The sequence below is a fragment of the Sorex araneus genome, chromosome 10, assembly GCF_027595985.1.
Source record: "Sorex araneus isolate mSorAra2 chromosome 10, mSorAra2.pri, whole genome shotgun sequence".
In the NCBI taxonomy this organism is placed as follows: domain Eukaryota; kingdom Metazoa; phylum Chordata; class Mammalia; order Eulipotyphla; family Soricidae; genus Sorex; species Sorex araneus.
This window is the reverse complement of record NC_073311.1, coordinates 11,284,423-11,300,700: the sequence shown is the minus strand read 5'-3', so window position 1 is coordinate 11,300,700 and position 16,278 is coordinate 11,284,423. Positions and strand designations below refer to the sequence as shown.

The window sequence follows — 16,278 nt, the reverse complement described above, 5'->3', positions numbered from 1 at the left end:
GGGAAGTTTCTGGGTGTGACCGCCCAGCTACTGGAAAATGGGGGGTCTGGGTGGAAGAGGCCCAGTCCCGATCCAAGCAGCCTTGGAGATCTTGGCCCCAGGTCCCGCATATATGAGGATATATAGATACACGTATATATGAAGCTATATATATGGTAGGAAGCTTGCCACAAGTTGTGGGGAAGTAGAGTTAGGACAGAGAAGGAAGCACTATGACAATGAGTTGGAAATGATCACTCTGGAGGAGAGCTGAGTGCTGAAAGGAGGTAGACTGATATACATGATAATTTTTCTTTTTTTTTTTTTTAAATTTATTTATTTTTAATTAGAGAATCACCGTGAGGGTACAGTTACAGATTTATACACTTTTGTGCTTATACTTCCCTCATACAAAGTTTGGGAACCCATCCCTTCACCAGTGCCCATTCTCCACCACCCGTAAACCCAGTGTCCCTCCCACCCTCCCCAATCCCATCTCCCCCCCACCCCACCCTGCCACTGTGGCAAGGCATTCCCTTCTGTTTTCTCTCTCTAATTAGCTGTTGTGGTTTGCAATAAAGATGTTGAGTGGCCGCTGTGCTCAGTCTCTAGCCCTCATTCAGCCCGCAACTCCCTTCCCCCACATGGCCTTCGACTACAATGTAGTTGGTGATCGCTTCTCTGAGTTGACCTTTCCCCGGAACGTGAGGCCAGCCTCGAAGCCAATACATGATAATTTTTCAGCAATAGTATTGCAAACTACAGTGCCTAAAAGGAGAGGGAGAGAGGGGATTGGGGGAGACAAAGAGAGACAGAGAAGAAAAGTGTCTGTCAGTATCTGTCACAGGGTGTGAGGGGGAAGTGCGGAGGGAAACGGGGGTGGGTGGGTGGGTAGGGTGGGGGGATGGGGTGGGGATGGTGGGAGGGATATTGGGACCATTGGTGGTAGAGAATGGGCACTGGTGGAAGGATGGGTACTCGATCATTGTATGACTGAAACGTAAGCATGAAAGTTTGTGAGTCTGTAACTGTACCTCATGGTGATTCAATTAAAAAAATGAAAAAATAAATAAAACTGTCAAAAGTAAAAAAATATATAGGCAGTGCAGTGAACCAACCTATACTCATTATGGTTAGTATGGGTCTCGAGATATTGTTGACATGTTCTAACATACTTTGCTATTCTGCTGAAATGTTCTAACACACTTTGCTATTTATATGTTTGTCGCATTCCTTTTTTATTGTTTTCTGTTTGTCCCACACCCGGTGATGCTCTGGGGTGTCTCCTGGCTCTGCACTCAGGAATTACTCCTAGTGGGGCTTGGGGACCTTTGGGGATGCCAGGGATTGAACCCGTGTCGGCTGTGTGCCAGGCAAACGCCCTACCTGCTGTATTTTCACTTCAACTCAATTACTGTTCTGAGAGTCTTATTACCTAAGGAATCTGATGGTTTTAATTTTCCTTTTGATGGAAAATGATAATCTCTAAGCATCTTCTTTTTATTAGGCACTTGGGGGCATAATAGCAAGTAAAACCAGACCAGATGATCTGTTCTCTGTAGAAGATGAAGAAAAGACTGGTGGTGGTGGTGGTTGTTGTTGTTATTGTTCCTCCTCCTCCTCCTTCTCCTCCTCCTCCTCCTTCTTCTTTTCTTTTAGAAATAGAAGGACTGGAGCAATAGCACAGCAGGTAGGGCATTTGCCTTGCACCACAAAATATATAGGCAATTTTTCATGAACCTCTCAAAGTCTCATTTCTTCACTAGTCCCCAAGAGGAAAAACATTCTTCTGTAAAGATATTTGGCCACCAACAATGATGCTATTAAAGGGGTATGAATCAATTTTACCAAAAAATCTAATAAATCCATTATAGAAAATCCAATTGCTTTTGCCTTGGCAATCTTCTGGAATTCTTTTTTTTGGGGGGGTGGGGTGGGGAAGTTACACTCGGTAGAGCTCAGGGGTTATTCCTGGCTCTGCACTCAAGAATTACTCCGGGCAGTGCTCAGGGGACCATATATGGAATGCTGGGGATCAAACCTGGTTTGGCTGCATGCAAGACAAATGCCCTACCAGCTTCCTATCACATCGGCCCCTCTTCTGCAATTCTTCACAAACTGCCAACTTGGCTCAACAAACTGCATTTCCTGATCCATGCCTTTCACCAAGCCAGGACTCATTGCACAACTAGGTCTATTTTTTAAGTCATTATAATTAGAACCATTAGAATATTCTGAAATGACAAAATATGGTCTTAGGAGTGTATAAGAGAACCTGACCAAAGCTCCTCAAGTACGCACAAGCACTTTTGCAAAACTTATTTTTATTTCTCTTGAGTAAGTTTTATTAGTTCTTACCATATCCTCCAAAATGTTTATATTTAGTTTATTTATTTTTTTAAATTCCCTCTATTTTCTTCATTGTTGATGTTACCATATTCGGGGTTGGGTGGGGGCTGCACTTAAACCTGGCTGTGATACTTGCATTTTGTTCATAGTGGTGCTCGGGGGGGGGGGCACATCATATTGTTGTCTTTGACACTAAGCCGTGGTGCTCACTGAGGCGTACTGTCCTTTAGTTGTGCTGCTCAGCGAGAATCACACTCTTGGACACACAAGTTGTTGTAGGGGCTTGCTGGAGTTGCTGCACTGTAGTACTCTCGGTATCCACTAGGGGGCGCTCGTAGAGGCTCTGCTGTTAGCACAGTATTTTTTTTCAGTTGTGAATCTTGCCAAGGCTCACACATCATTTTGTGATGCTCACAAACATCAGGATGAAGTGTAACCAGGAATCTCAAAGCTCCAGGGATCAAGACAGCAGTGCCCCCAGGCCCAAGGGGGGACTCCAGGGATTTGAATTCATGTGATAATGTTGATGTTCTAAAGCATTCTCCAGGTCCTCTCATCAGTCTTTTTTTTTTTTTCCTTTTTGGGTCATACCCGGTGATGCACAGGAATTACTCCTGGCGGTGCTCGGGGTACCATATGGGATGCTGGGAATCGAACCCAGGTCAACTGCGTGCAAGGCAAACGCCCTACCCACTGTGCTATCGCTCCAGCCCCTGGAGAGATATTTTTGACATGACTGCAGTGGCAGCTCATTCTGATTTTAACTTGCTTTCCTTATTGACTTGAGCACTTTTATAAAAAATTATTTGTTTTGCTGTTTTTTTTTTGGGGGGGGAACAACTGGTAATGCTCAGGGGTGACTCCTGGCTCTGCAATCAGGAAGTACTCCTGGTGGTGCTCAGGGAACCATATGGGATACCGGGAAGCAAACCCAGGTTGGCTGTGTGCAAGGTGAGTGCCCTGCACACTCTACTATCTTTCCTGCACCAACTTTAAAATTTTTGGCCTTCCAAGAGGTTCCCTGGAGGCGTGGGTAGGTACCTGCTCAGATGATTCTCAGTTATGGAGGTAGGTCTCATGCAAGGCATGAGCCTTAACCCCTGTATCTTCAGTCCGTACATCCAGTGCTGCTCTGTGCTCAGACCTGAAGTGCTGGGATCCAGCCATGGCGTCCTTCCTGCAAAGCACGCACTTGACCTGTAAGCTCTCGCTGGCCCCTGACTTGAACACTTTTCCGTGGACTTTTTGTGATCATATTTTGGTCTTTTACCCACTTTTTTTGTTTGTTTGGGGGCCACACCCAGTGGTGCATAGGGTTTATTCCTCGCTCTGCACTCAGGGATCACTCCTGGTGATGTTCTGGGACCATGTGGTGTGCCAGAGATTAAACAGGGGTTGGCTGCGCGCAAGGCAAGTGACCTATAGATACTATACTATCACTCCACTCACCACCCCTTTTTTTTTCTTTTTAAAATCTGGCATGTTTGTTTTTGTGCCCCAGGATTCAATTTTTGGCCTCAAGCATACAAGGCATGTGCTCTGCCACAGTCCTATCCAGGCCTAGGCTTTATTGTTGAGTTCTAAGAGTTCTGAATAAGAGGTTTTTTATCGTTTTTCTTTGTTTTTTGGGTCACGCCCAGCAATGCACAGGGGTCACTCCTGCTCTGCACTCAGGAATTACTCCTGGCGGTGTTTGGGGGACCATATGGGGTGCCAGGGATCAAACCAGGGTTGGCCGAGTGCAAGGCAAATTGCCCTATCTGCTGTGCTATCGCTCCGGCCCCTGAATAAGAGGCTTTTTAACGGCTAGATGTATCTTTCAAGTATTTTCTCCCAGTGGGGCTGGAGCAATAGCACAGCGGGTAGGGCGTTTGCCTTGCACGTGGCCAACCCTGGTTCGATTCCCAGCACCCCATATGGTCCCCTGAGCACCACCAGGGATAATTCCTGAGTGCAGAGCCAGGAGTGGCCACTGTGCATTGCCAGGTGTGACCCAAAAAAGAAAAAAAAAAGTATTTTCTCCCAGTCTGTGACTTTTTTGTTATGGTTGTCCAAGCTGCTCAGGGGCCTACCCCATTCTAGTGCTGGGAGAGGAGGAAAGTAGCATGTGGTATTGGGAGTCAGACCCAGTAAATGCTGTCACTAGAGCTACACCTTCACCCTTTACTTTCTTCATGAAGGTCTTTTTTTCCCACTTTAGTTTTGTAAAGTTGTTCACAATAATTTATTACATTCAGTATTGCAACACCAATCCTGCCATCTTTACACCTTCCCACCACCATTATACTGAATTTTCCCACCACCCAAAAGCAGGTCCTAAATTATTTTGTATTGCTTGTTATGAATACGCTAAAAATGATCCAAAAAAGTTTCCTTAGAGGAAAGTGTGTGAAGATTGTTGTATCACACCCTGGAGCCATTAAGAACTTGTGTAGATTACTTACATGTTACAGGTTGAGCCTTTATTGAACCAAAATATTGAGCAAATATGTATATTTTTTTCTTTTTGGGTCACACCCGGCAATTCACAGGGGTTACTCCTGGCTCTGCACTCAGGAATTACTCCTGGCGGTGCTTGGGGACCATATGGGATGCTGGGAATTGAACCCGGTTGGCCGTGTGCAAGGCAAACGCCCTACCCGCTGTACTATTACTCCAGTCCCAAGAGCAAATTTTTTTTGTTTGTTTGTTTTTGGGTCACACCCGGCGATGCACAGGGGTTACTCCTGGCTCTTCACTCAGGAATTACCCCTGGCGGTGCTCAGGGGATCATATGAGATGGATGCTGGGATTAGAACCCGGGTCGCTGCGTGCAAGGCAAACGCCCTACCCGCTGTGCTACCGCCTCAGCCCCGCAAATATTTTCTTAATCGAGATTGGTTGCCTTCTACTTTACATCCCATCCAATGTAGTATGCTACTCCTGGTCCATCAGGGGTGTAGAGTATGAGATGTCTTGCAGCCACGAATGTGGCTGTGCACTCCAGGAACTGTAAAATTTTAAATAGGATGATACAGCTGGAGTTACCTTTTGATCTGGATAGTGACTTCAGGGTCCAGAGGCATCTCTGCAGCTTGTTGCTTTCTTCCGGGATTTGTGAGTCGCTGGATCGTGGCCAGTTAATGAGCTTACAGGGTCCCAGAGGCAGTGAGTGCCAGACTCCCTGAAAAACAGGGAGATGGGGGGAGGTCGCCTATTCTTGCCTCGGTGAGAGCCTTGGAGACTTTAGTCACAAGTCCTGCATACCTGGGTTTTTCAGCAGATTCACTCATGGATGAGACTTGTCTGAGTCTGTGGAGATCGGTTGTGACTATGGCAGAGAATGAGTTCTGGAGGTTTTTGGCTGCTGGGGCTCTGCTGGGGAGTTCACTCCCACCTGCCTCCCTACGGATTGCCCCGGATGAGGTTTAGCCTGGTGCAGGGCCTGGAGGCATCTCTCCTCATGAGGTCTTAGATGAGCGAAGTTTTCCTTTTCTTTTTGGGGTTTGTTTTGGGGCCACACCCAGTGGTGCTCAGAGCTCATTCCCCAACATGCTCAGGGGACCATATGGAGTACTCGGGATCAACCTGTGTTGACCATGTGCAAGGAAAGTACTTTACCTACTGTACTCTCTCCGGGCTTGAGCAAGTTTTATTTCTTAACTGTAGAGTGCTGGAAACTGAACCATAGGCTCAGGCAAGGCTCAGGCAAGGACCACTGAGCTACATCCATGGCCAGACATGTATTTTGCTTAGGTCTAGTAATTTTTTTTTAATGATTACTGCTTTTATAGAAAATCTTTGCCTACTTTCAAATATTGTGAATACTGTTCAGGTCATAAAGGTCCAATTTCTTAAAAGCTTTACAGTTTGAGCTTTTTTTTTTTTGAGGGGGCCACACCAAAGGTGCTCAGGGGTTACTCTTGGCTCTGTACTCAGGGATTAGTCCTGGAGGGGCTTGGGGGACCATATGGGCTGCCGGGGATTGGACCAGGAATCAGTGTGCAAGGCAAGCACCCTACCTACTGTACTATCATTCCAGCATCCAGTTTGAGCTCTTAAATTTAGGGTTACAATCTCTAATTTTTGTGTATGCTTAAAAATGAGGGTCAAAGGGTTAGGGGATAGCTCAGTTTGCACTCCCTCTAGCCACATGCCACCACTGCTTGGGCACTTGCTCTGTGTGATCCCTGATACTGTATAAAGTGTGTGATTTAAAAGTTTTTTTTTGTGGAGGGGGGGGCTGGAGCAATAGCACAGTGGGTAGGGCGTTTGCCTTGCATGAGGCCAACCCGGGTTTGATTCCCAGCATCCCATATGGTCCCCTGCCTGGGGTAATTCCTGAGTGCAGAGCCAGGAGTAACCCCTGTGCATTACCGGGTGTGACCCAAAAAGCAAATAAGTAAATAAATAAAAATAAATAAAACAATTCTTTTTAATAGGCTTTTTTGGACACACCCAGCACTGATCAGGGTTACTCCGGGCTGTGCACTCAGGAATCATTCCTAGTGGTGCTTTGGGGATGAAACGGGATCAGCCTTGTGCAGTACCTGCTGTACCTGCTCCAGCCCACAAAATGTGTGATTTCTGCTGCCCTGAAATCAAGTGTGTGATCCTCTTCCCCCACCTTACTGCAGCAACATCAAACACAAAGGGAAGGAAAGGAAAAATTTTTTTTTTTGGTGGGCGGCCACACCTGCGGTGCCTGGGACTTATTCCTGGCTGAGAAGTCACGGATCACTCACGCTGGGGCTTGAGGGACCAAGGGGTTGAATTCAGTTCTCTATGACTTAATATGTGTGCTCCTTATTGGGTAGTGTTCTACCACAACTGTTGAAATTTAACTCTATTGAGCAGCATCAACCATCAAAATTTAATTTTGTGTTCTCCCATAACTTACTGCTGAAATTTAATTTTATTGAGGTAATGTGGTCCACAATGTTAACACTTACACTTTTTTTTTAAAATTCTTTTATTAATTCACCATGTGGAAAGTTACAAAGCGTTCAGGTTAAAGTCTCAGTTAAAAATATGGAACGCTTCATGAATTTGCGTGTCATCCTTGCGCAGGGGCCATGCTAATCTTCTCTGTATCGTTCCAATTTTAGTATATGTGCTGCCGAAGCGAGCACAACACTTACACTTTTGAGGCATAAAGTTCGGCGGCAGCAGCACCACCTAAGTGCCCAAAACTCCAGGGCTCTCATGTCCCTCCTAGTCCACCCCTCTCCCCCATCTCTGCTTGGTAACCTCAGTCTGTCAACGCTGAACCCCAAGTCTTATTTTGAAAATTTTAAATCTACAGAAAAGTTGCAAGTTATACTGCTCCATTTGAGCGCTCATGAGTTCTTTAGCTAACCACTTATTAGTATTTTGCCTTATTTGCTTATTTATCGGGGTACACCCAGTGGTATTCAGGGATCACTGCTGGCGGGGCTGTGGTTCCCTAAGCACTGCCCAGAGTGATGCCTAGTGCTGGGGATGGAACCCAGGGTGGCTGTGTACAAGGTGAGCATCGTATCACTGTATTATCATTCTGGCCCAAGCAGATCTTCATTTTAAAGTGACACATTTCAAAGCACAAGTTTGCAACCTTTCATTCCTACATTATTTGGATTGGACCATATCCAGCAGTGCTTGTAGGACCATATGGTCCCAGGACTGGACCAGGGTCAGCCGCATGCAAAGCAAGCACCTTACCCTCTGTTCTATGTCTCTGGCCACTCCTTCCTATGTATTTTAGCAGGCACCTCCTAAGAATAAGGATACTCTACACCTAGCTACAATACCATCTTCAAACCTACAGGAATTAAGTTCATCTGTTTCTTAGAGTCTTAGGAAGTACTGTTAAAACTGTGCCAATTTGGAAAGATCATTTTTCACTATGTTGAGTCTTCCAATTACTGAACTCAATGTCTCCCCATTTATTTGCCTTCTTTCAAACAGCACCTGATGGCTTTCAACACTGATTGTCTTATTAGAGTTGTATTTTTGCTCATACTGCTTCATTTCAATTTTGCAATGGATAGAGTATGGTCTAAGAATCAAGAGATATTTTGATAAGTATTTCATCATATGATCATTTTCAGCTATTAAGAAACCTTGAGACAGCCTATTGCTCTATACCGTCTCCCAACTGCTGGAGAGCAAGACAGTCAACAATACAGCAGGGAGGGTGTTTGCCTACCACGTGATGGACTTGGATTCAATTCCCCAACCCATAGGGTACACTGAGTATGATCAGGACTGACCCCTGAGCACAAAGCCAGGAGTAAGCCCTGCGCACTACGGGGTGCAATCCTGTTGGGTTTTTTGGATTTGCCAAAAATAAATAAATCCCAACCACACAAAAAAACAGCACAATCAACTACTGCTGTCTGCTGTGGATTCAGGAGTATGAATACCAACCTATGATCTAAGCCACATTGCACATGGAACTCATTACAATTACTTAGGGCACTGTAGAAATACGATCCTATGATGCTCTCCAGGCCTCTAGAGTCACGCATCATTTTTATTTTTTCCCTTTTGGGTCACACCCGGCGATGCTCAGGGGTTACTCCTGACTTTGCACTCAGGAATCACTCCTGGAGGTGCTCAGGAGACCATATGGGATACTGGGAATCGAATCCGGGTTGGCTGCATGCAAGGCAAACGCCCTACCTGCTGTAGAGGCACACATCTTAAATGGTATTATCTATAAAACACAAAGTTAACAAATTCCTCAAGTGATTTAGAGAACTATAAAGCTCTGGGAGTTATAATGGCTTGTTAGTCACATTCTCACTTTTAGTTATTTCTTACTTCTAAATCCTACACTTTAACAAATTTGACCTTACCTGCTATCTTGTCTCTCCAGCTCAAGGACCCTGCTTTGCATGAGACCTAGGTTCGATCCCCATCATCATATATGGTTCCCTGAACATGGCCAGGAGTGATACACAGTCGGGTATGGCCTCCAAACCCGCAACCCCCTACCCCCCAAAAAAAGAATCTACTTTCCCCTCTCTTTATGAATTTAAGATATTGAAAGTATTTATGATAATAAAGTAAAAGATAATAAATTTAACTTTTGTCCCAGGCCACACATGGGGGTACTTAGGGGTACCTTTTGGTGGTACTCCATGACCATGAGGTGCCAGGGCTTCATTCTGGCCTCCTGCATGCAAAGTATAGACTCAAAACCTTGAGCTGTCTCTCTGATTGAAAAAATTTAACTTGTTATTACAAAGAAGTAAACAAATAATCCTAGAATTCTTAAGTACAGAACATTTTAATTTTTACATAATTTTATTTATAAACACAGGGAAATACTGATACATTCATTTTTAAACTGTTACCACTGTATTCTGAAAAGTACAAAATTCTAATGTCTGAATTTTATAAATGTTTTAGCCCATGATAATGTAAAATAAAGTCCTAGTAATTACAAATATACAACAACTCCATTTATCCTGATTAGAGAGATTACACAGTAGATGAATTATGACTGAATTTCATATCCTAAAGGATCAAGTCCTTGGTCGAGGAGCATCAGAGAGGATTCTCTTAACTTCTGTAGCAATTTTCTTAGTTCTTCCTTGGAAAATACCTGATTTTTCAAGAAGAGAACAAGAACGAAGAATATGAACTTCTTTATTAGGGTAACAACTAAGCTGATTACTTACTACAAGAAATTCCTCTTTGCTAGGTATGCAGCTCAGTTGATGGTAGAGTAAATGCAGCATTTTTAATGAAACCCTGGGTTCAATCCCCAGCATCAAAAAAACCATACTCAAACTCAAACAGAACAAACAAGCTTTCTCTCAAAGGTTTCTGTAGCCACTAGCATGGCTCCAGAGCAATTCCTCTTAGCCAGGCTGTCTGCACCTCACTGCTTAAGAACACGTGTGTCTCTTGGAGGGAAAGCACAGGCAACTGGACGACTTTAAGAAAACCTAAGAGCTAAAAAGCATATCTCACAAAAGCAAATTTACTACAGAGCTTGTTTAACCACCAAAATTTAAAACTGTCCCAGCTCTGGGACTTACCAGATATAGTTTGTGTCGTTCAGAGGATACCATATCTGCTAACTGGAGGCACTCCTGATACTGACCAGTACTATGTAATATAGTGTGAAGTAGAAAACAGAGCATTGGTAGACAAAGTTTCCGCAATAAAACCATCTGATGCGTTCTTTCAGGGTCTTCTTCTGCATCCTACAGGTGAGTATGAAAAAGTTCAAGCTAAATACTCTCAAAAAAGTACCGACTCAAAACCAAAAAGCAACAAGGATTTCACCAAATCTTTTTTTTCTTCCAGTTTCTTCCAGAGCTTATGCCTGGCTCTATATCCAGGCTTTACTGTTGGAGAGGATCGGGGGCAACATATGGGGTGGCAGGGACTGAACCCAGGTCGACTGGATACAGGCAAGTGCCCTACCTGCTATATTATGTCTCTCAAGGAAAGTGCTTTACCTGCCATACTATCTCAAAACGATTCATGAAATCGTTCATTTTGGGACCACATCTAATGGTCCTCAAGAATCACCCCTGAAGGGACTTGGGGGACCATATCGGGTACTTGGGATTGAACCTGGGTCAGCTAAGTGCAAGCCAATTGCCCTACCATTATGGCCCGAAGATGCCAATTTTATTCATTTTTTTGTTGTATTTTGTGGTTTTTTGGCCACACCTGATGACGTTTCGAGACTATTCCTGGGTCTGCACTCAGGAATTACTCCTGGCAGAGCTTGGGGGACTTTATGGGATAGTGGGGACCAAACCCTGTTTAGCTGTGTGCAAGGCAAGCACAATACGCTCTGAGCTATCTCTCTGACCCCAGAATGTAAAATTTCTAAGCACAAAGGTTATATATTACGACCTGTAGGTAAGTCTTATTCAGATAGAACATTTAAAAAATATATTTTTTTCAATTATTATTTTGCCTTTAGTTAGAAATAATGCATACAGCTTACTTCTCTAACATCCACCATCCATCCTCCATCAACAAATAACAAGACATTGTACATTTTCTCCTTCACATCAGCTGTCAGGGCATCCAAATGCCCTTTCCAAATATTGTAATCCATCTGCAAAATAAACATAAGATAGCAATATAATGGACTGAAAGCAATAACGTGAAGTACAGCCAGTAAATTTATATGGAACATCATTCTAAAGAGCTGACATTTGGTGACTCAAATATAAAATAAATTTTAACAGAAAGAACTTAAATGAAACACTACAATGCTTTGTAAACAAACACTAATGTTACTGGAGGTACTATCTAAATTCAATAGGTTAGCAAAGTAACAGATGGTCTTTTTACAAAGTAGAACATTAACAGAAAGATGATTATTATAGTAGCAAGATACTATAGTTGAAAGAAATAATCCTTTAAGTATAAAGGATTTTAAATATACAGTATTACCAGCAGACACATATACCTGAGCACCTCGGAGCTGCACGGCCCTTCGCCCCCAGACCCTGCTCCCCACCCCAGCCTACCTTACCACAATAAATCTTGCTTCTTAACCAAAGAATAAATAAATATACAGTACTGTTAAGATGAAACAGAGAACTTGTTAATATTAAACTTACTTCGTATTTCTTTTCTTTGTGTTCATGAGCCACTTTCTCAGTAAAAGATGCTTGAGGTATCAAAGTGGGTTTTTGTGGAGCTGAATTCATATGCTTAAACCACTCATTAAATGTTTCATGGGCTTCCTAAAATGTAAAGTATAAAGACAAGAAAAGGTCTTGGGCTAGGGAGATAGTTCAATGGATTGTAGTGCATGCTATGGGTGCTGGAGCACTGGGTTTGATCCCCAGCACTGCCCGAAGTGAACCCCCAAGAACTGGGCTGAGTAGCACAAGTACTGCCAAATATGGCCCCCAAATACAACAAAAAGTAAAAGTTCTCATATATGTTCAGCTAAGATTTAAAATTTAACCTGGCGATATGCTCCATGGTTAGAAAATGTGACTTTTATGTGTGAACACCTGGTTCAATCACTGACACTGCAGAATCAAAAGCAAAAAACAAACTTTTGAAGCCGGAGAGAAAACCAATGGCTGGCTTTGCATGCAGAAGGCCCAGGCTTGATTCTTGGCATGTTAGGGTTCCCTTAGAACCACCAGGAATGACTCTTCAGCAGAAAGCTGGGAGTTAGGCCTTGAGCACCATGAGGCATGATCCCTAACTAATACATAAAACAGTAAAATTTGGTCCTTAGAAATAGTCTGCAGGTTGGGCCGGAAAAACAGTACAGCAGGTAGGGCATCTGTGTCGTACCAGTTAAGCCAGGTTTAATCTTCACCCCACAAATGCCCTGCCAGGAATGTTCCCTGAGCAGAGCCAGGAGTAAGCCCCGAGCACCAAAACCAAAAACAATTTTTTTGCAGGCTTTAGGGAGACACCTCGGGTGGCCTTGGTCACCAGCATCGATGGGCCCTAACGGAACCATTTGGCATGGTCGGCAGGACCCAACATCTGAACTATCTGACACAGTTACCAACTTGTGCTGGGAATAGTCGCTGGGCCTCCAGAGCATTCATTGGTGAGAGCCCAAACTCCAAACTCCCAAACCCCATCCCACTCAAAATCGCCCTACCCCACCCAAAATATAATTCTGTAGCATCAAGAAGCTCAGCGCATCTTTTGCGTTTGTTTTGCGTCCTAACGCCAGTGCTTGTGGGACCTCTCCCAGCTTGCTGAGGGGTCACCCCACAGCATGGGATAAAACAGAAGCGTCTGCATACAAAGCATGCCCGCCAGCCTGTGGAGTCATCTCCCCACAAACAATGTTTACTTTTTGCATAAAAATGTCACCATGAATAAAGGTTCTGTCAAGCAAATGTACAGTGTTATATACAAATATATAAAAACCTATTTATGTTTTCTGGTATTTCTCATCAGCATTCTGGGTATAAATGCATCTTGACATTTATCATTCTGTGATGTAGGCATGTTTATTTGTATTATCTTTTTTTCGGGGGGGGGGGGGGGCGCCACTCCCGCAGTGCTCAGGGATCAAACCGGGCCTTCCCAGGACGTAAAGCTTGTGCTCAGTCTTTTGAGCAATCTCTCTCCAGGCCCTTCTTGTGCTGTTTTCCTGAACAGTCTAAGAGCAGGGAAAAACACAATCACATAAAGAGCTCTAGAGTGCGGCCAGTGTGATGGGTTCCTCACTGTCTGTGAGAGGGGACTCCAGAGAAGTGCTAGAGGACCAGTACCCTCTCCCAGCAATACATGGCCCAGTCATGCACATGATGTGGTCCCAGGGCCGCTAGTGCTGTGGTGTTCAGTGATGTTCAAATGGGGCCAGTGAATAAACCCAGAGCTCTATGCGTGCAAGGCATGCGTTCCAGCCCTTTGAGTATCCCCAGGTCATGTCTAATCAATGAAAAATCTTGTTCCTGCCACAAGCAGAAATAAAATTTAGTCAAGCCTTCAAAGAATTTCAAGAGAAAAAAAAAAGTCTTAGATATGGCACACTCTCTCTGAGACTTTCTGCTCAGCCAGATTAGAAGTTCGCACAACCACAGACCAGTCATGATTTTAGCATGCCCTGGTGGGTCAGTACCAAAGTCACAAGGGAGATAAGATAACAAGTTAATCACCACTTCTGGAAAACCAGTTCAAAGTCTCAGGATGAGGGGCTGGAGAGATAGCACAGCGGGTAGGGCGTTTGCCTTGCACGCGGCCGACCCGGGTTCAAATCCCAGCATCCCATATGGTCCCCTGAGCACGGCCAGGGGTGATTCCTGAGTGCATAGCCAGGAGTAACCCCTGTGCATCGCCAGGTGTGACCCAAAAAGCAGAAAAAAAAAAAAAAACAAAAAACAAAGTCTCAGGATGAATCAGAAAAACACATCGCAAAGACAGGCACATTCCATGTTTTGCTTTACGGTCTCACCAAATACGCTCTAATGCACAAATGCTCTCGGATGGCGTTATCATCCTCAGCGGGAAGCGGGCTGTCCATCCCTTGCTCTTCCCACTGATTATAAATTTCTGCTATGGAATCCTGAGGAATTTTCACAAACACTTCTTTTGCAGCTTCATGCTTTTTTGTTGCTGTAAAAAAGATACATAGTTTTTCAATATGTATGGATTCCTGTGGAATGTTCCTGGAAGAGTCAAATCACTGATTTGTAACTTGTGTTGAGAGCTGCGACCGTGCCATATCCCAAGGCTCATAACCAGTTCAACATCTCCCTGATCTTTCTATTTCAAAAGGCAGGACTCTTTGTTTCAGTGTGATAGGCACAATAGGATACAAACATATGCTTTTATATAATTCTGTCATAAAAAGGTAATTACATTTTTCAAAATCTTGAGAGTACATGCAAAATTGATTATAATATCAAAATTCACTGCAAAATATGTTTCATAATACCATATTTGATAAATGTAAAACTGGCTATTTTATTCCCCTGACAATGGAAGGGTTAGAAAAATCAACAAAATAATAACAAGTTACAATTTATCTGGATTTGAACAAAAACTTTAAAAAGTAATTTAAAAATATAGCATACCCAGGAATTTTCTCATTATTGCATTGCCTTGCTTTAATGCTTCTGCCCTCTGTGCTGGATCAAATACCAACCAATCGATTACATCAATCTTTAAGCGGTCCTCCTATTCATGTAAAAGGGAAAACAAAACACAGCTTTTGATTTTTTTCTAGGAGGCTTTGCAAATTAAAACATACTTATATCTGCACTTATAGTGAAGTACACATTATTTTCCCTCAAGCTACACAAAATTATAAGGCTTCCTTTAAGATAATACTACCATTAATAATCCTTCACAAAGCCTTATTTGTTACCAAGTTTTATCATTTAAAAGGTCTGATGTGGGGCTGGAGCGATTGCATAGCAGGTAGGACAATTGCCTCACATGTAGCCAACCCGGATTCAATTCCCAGCATCCCATATGGTCCCCCCAGCACCACCAGAAATAATTCCTGAGTGCATGAGCCAGGAGTAACCCCTGTGCACCGCTGGGTGTGACCCAAAAAGCAAATAAACAAACAAACAAACAAACAAACAAATAAAAGGTCTGATGTGGGGCCAGAGAGATAGTACAGCGAATAGGGCATTTGCCTTGCACATGGCCAACCCGGGTTCGATCCCTGGCATTCCATATGATTCCTCAAGCACTGCCAGGAGTAATTCTTGAGTGCAGAACCAGGAATAACCCCTGAGCACTGCTGGATGTGGGCCAAAAAGCAAGAAAACAAACAAATAAATAAATAAGAGGTCTGATATGACACAGAAGTAAAACACCCCAGAAGTCAGAGTATTTCATACCTTTCCTTTTATGGGGGAAGAGAGGGGTTGGACCATACTTTGAACTTACTCCTGGCTCTGTGTTCAAGGATCACTCTAGTCAGCATTCAGAAGATCCCTATGTGCTGCTCAGATTTGAACTAGGATCAGTGCATGAACTTTAATCCCTATACTCTCTCCAGCCCAGAGTCAGAGTATTTTTTTGTTTGTTTGTTTGTTTTTTGGGTCACACCTGGCTCTGCACAGGGGTTACTCCTGGCTCTGCACTCAGGAATTATCCCTGGTGGTGCTCAGGGGACCATATGGGATGCTGGGAATTGAACCTGGGTCGGCCGCATGCAGGGCAAACGCCCTACCCGCTATGCTATCACTCCAACCCCGTGAGCCAGAGTATTTTAATGTAGAAAATTTTCCCAAAGAATAGTAAGGATTACCAGACATTACACAGCATAACCCTTCTCCTCTCCTTACCTCAGTAGTTCCAGTATCGAGGGCTGGGGCCAGGTCATGGTGACTGAATTCACCATTATCTTTCTTTCGAGTATTCTCAACTACAGTTTTTGTTATAGATGCTATATCCAAATCTAAAGAATTTTAGAAAAAAAAATCATTAATTGTCCACACTATAATTTCTAAATATTCACAATGATTTTGTATAATTTGGGGCGAGTCTTTAAAAATACAAAATGCAAAC

At 43.6% G+C, this 16,278-nt stretch overlaps 1 protein-coding gene and 1 non-coding gene across 2 annotated transcripts in view; both read right to left on the bottom strand.

Annotated features, from left to right (window-relative positions):
• Window positions 1–7,223: 7,223 nt before the first annotated feature.
• NUP107 (nucleoporin 107) overlaps window positions 7,224–16,278 on the bottom strand; it is a 47,410-nt gene continuing 38,355 nt past the window's right edge. The window contains exons 22-28 of the mRNA XM_055118169.1: window positions 16,056–16,168; window positions 14,829–14,931; window positions 14,207–14,367; window positions 11,889–12,014; window positions 11,264–11,377; window positions 10,338–10,505; window positions 7,224–9,898 (exon numbers count right to left, since the gene is read on the bottom strand). Coding sequence (XP_054974144.1) covers window positions 9,791–9,898; window positions 10,338–10,505; window positions 11,264–11,377; window positions 11,889–12,014; window positions 14,207–14,367; window positions 14,829–14,931; window positions 16,056–16,168 — 893 coding nt within the window. The 3' untranslated portion in view covers window positions 7,224–9,790. The remainder of the gene's footprint in view (window positions 9,899–10,337; window positions 10,506–11,263; window positions 11,378–11,888; window positions 12,015–14,206; window positions 14,368–14,828; window positions 14,932–16,055; window positions 16,169–16,278) is intronic.
• On the bottom strand, window positions 7,333–7,439 carry LOC129399276 (U6 spliceosomal RNA). Its single transcript, XR_008627027.1, has one exon. It is a non-coding gene; the product is annotated as a U6 spliceosomal RNA (small nuclear RNA).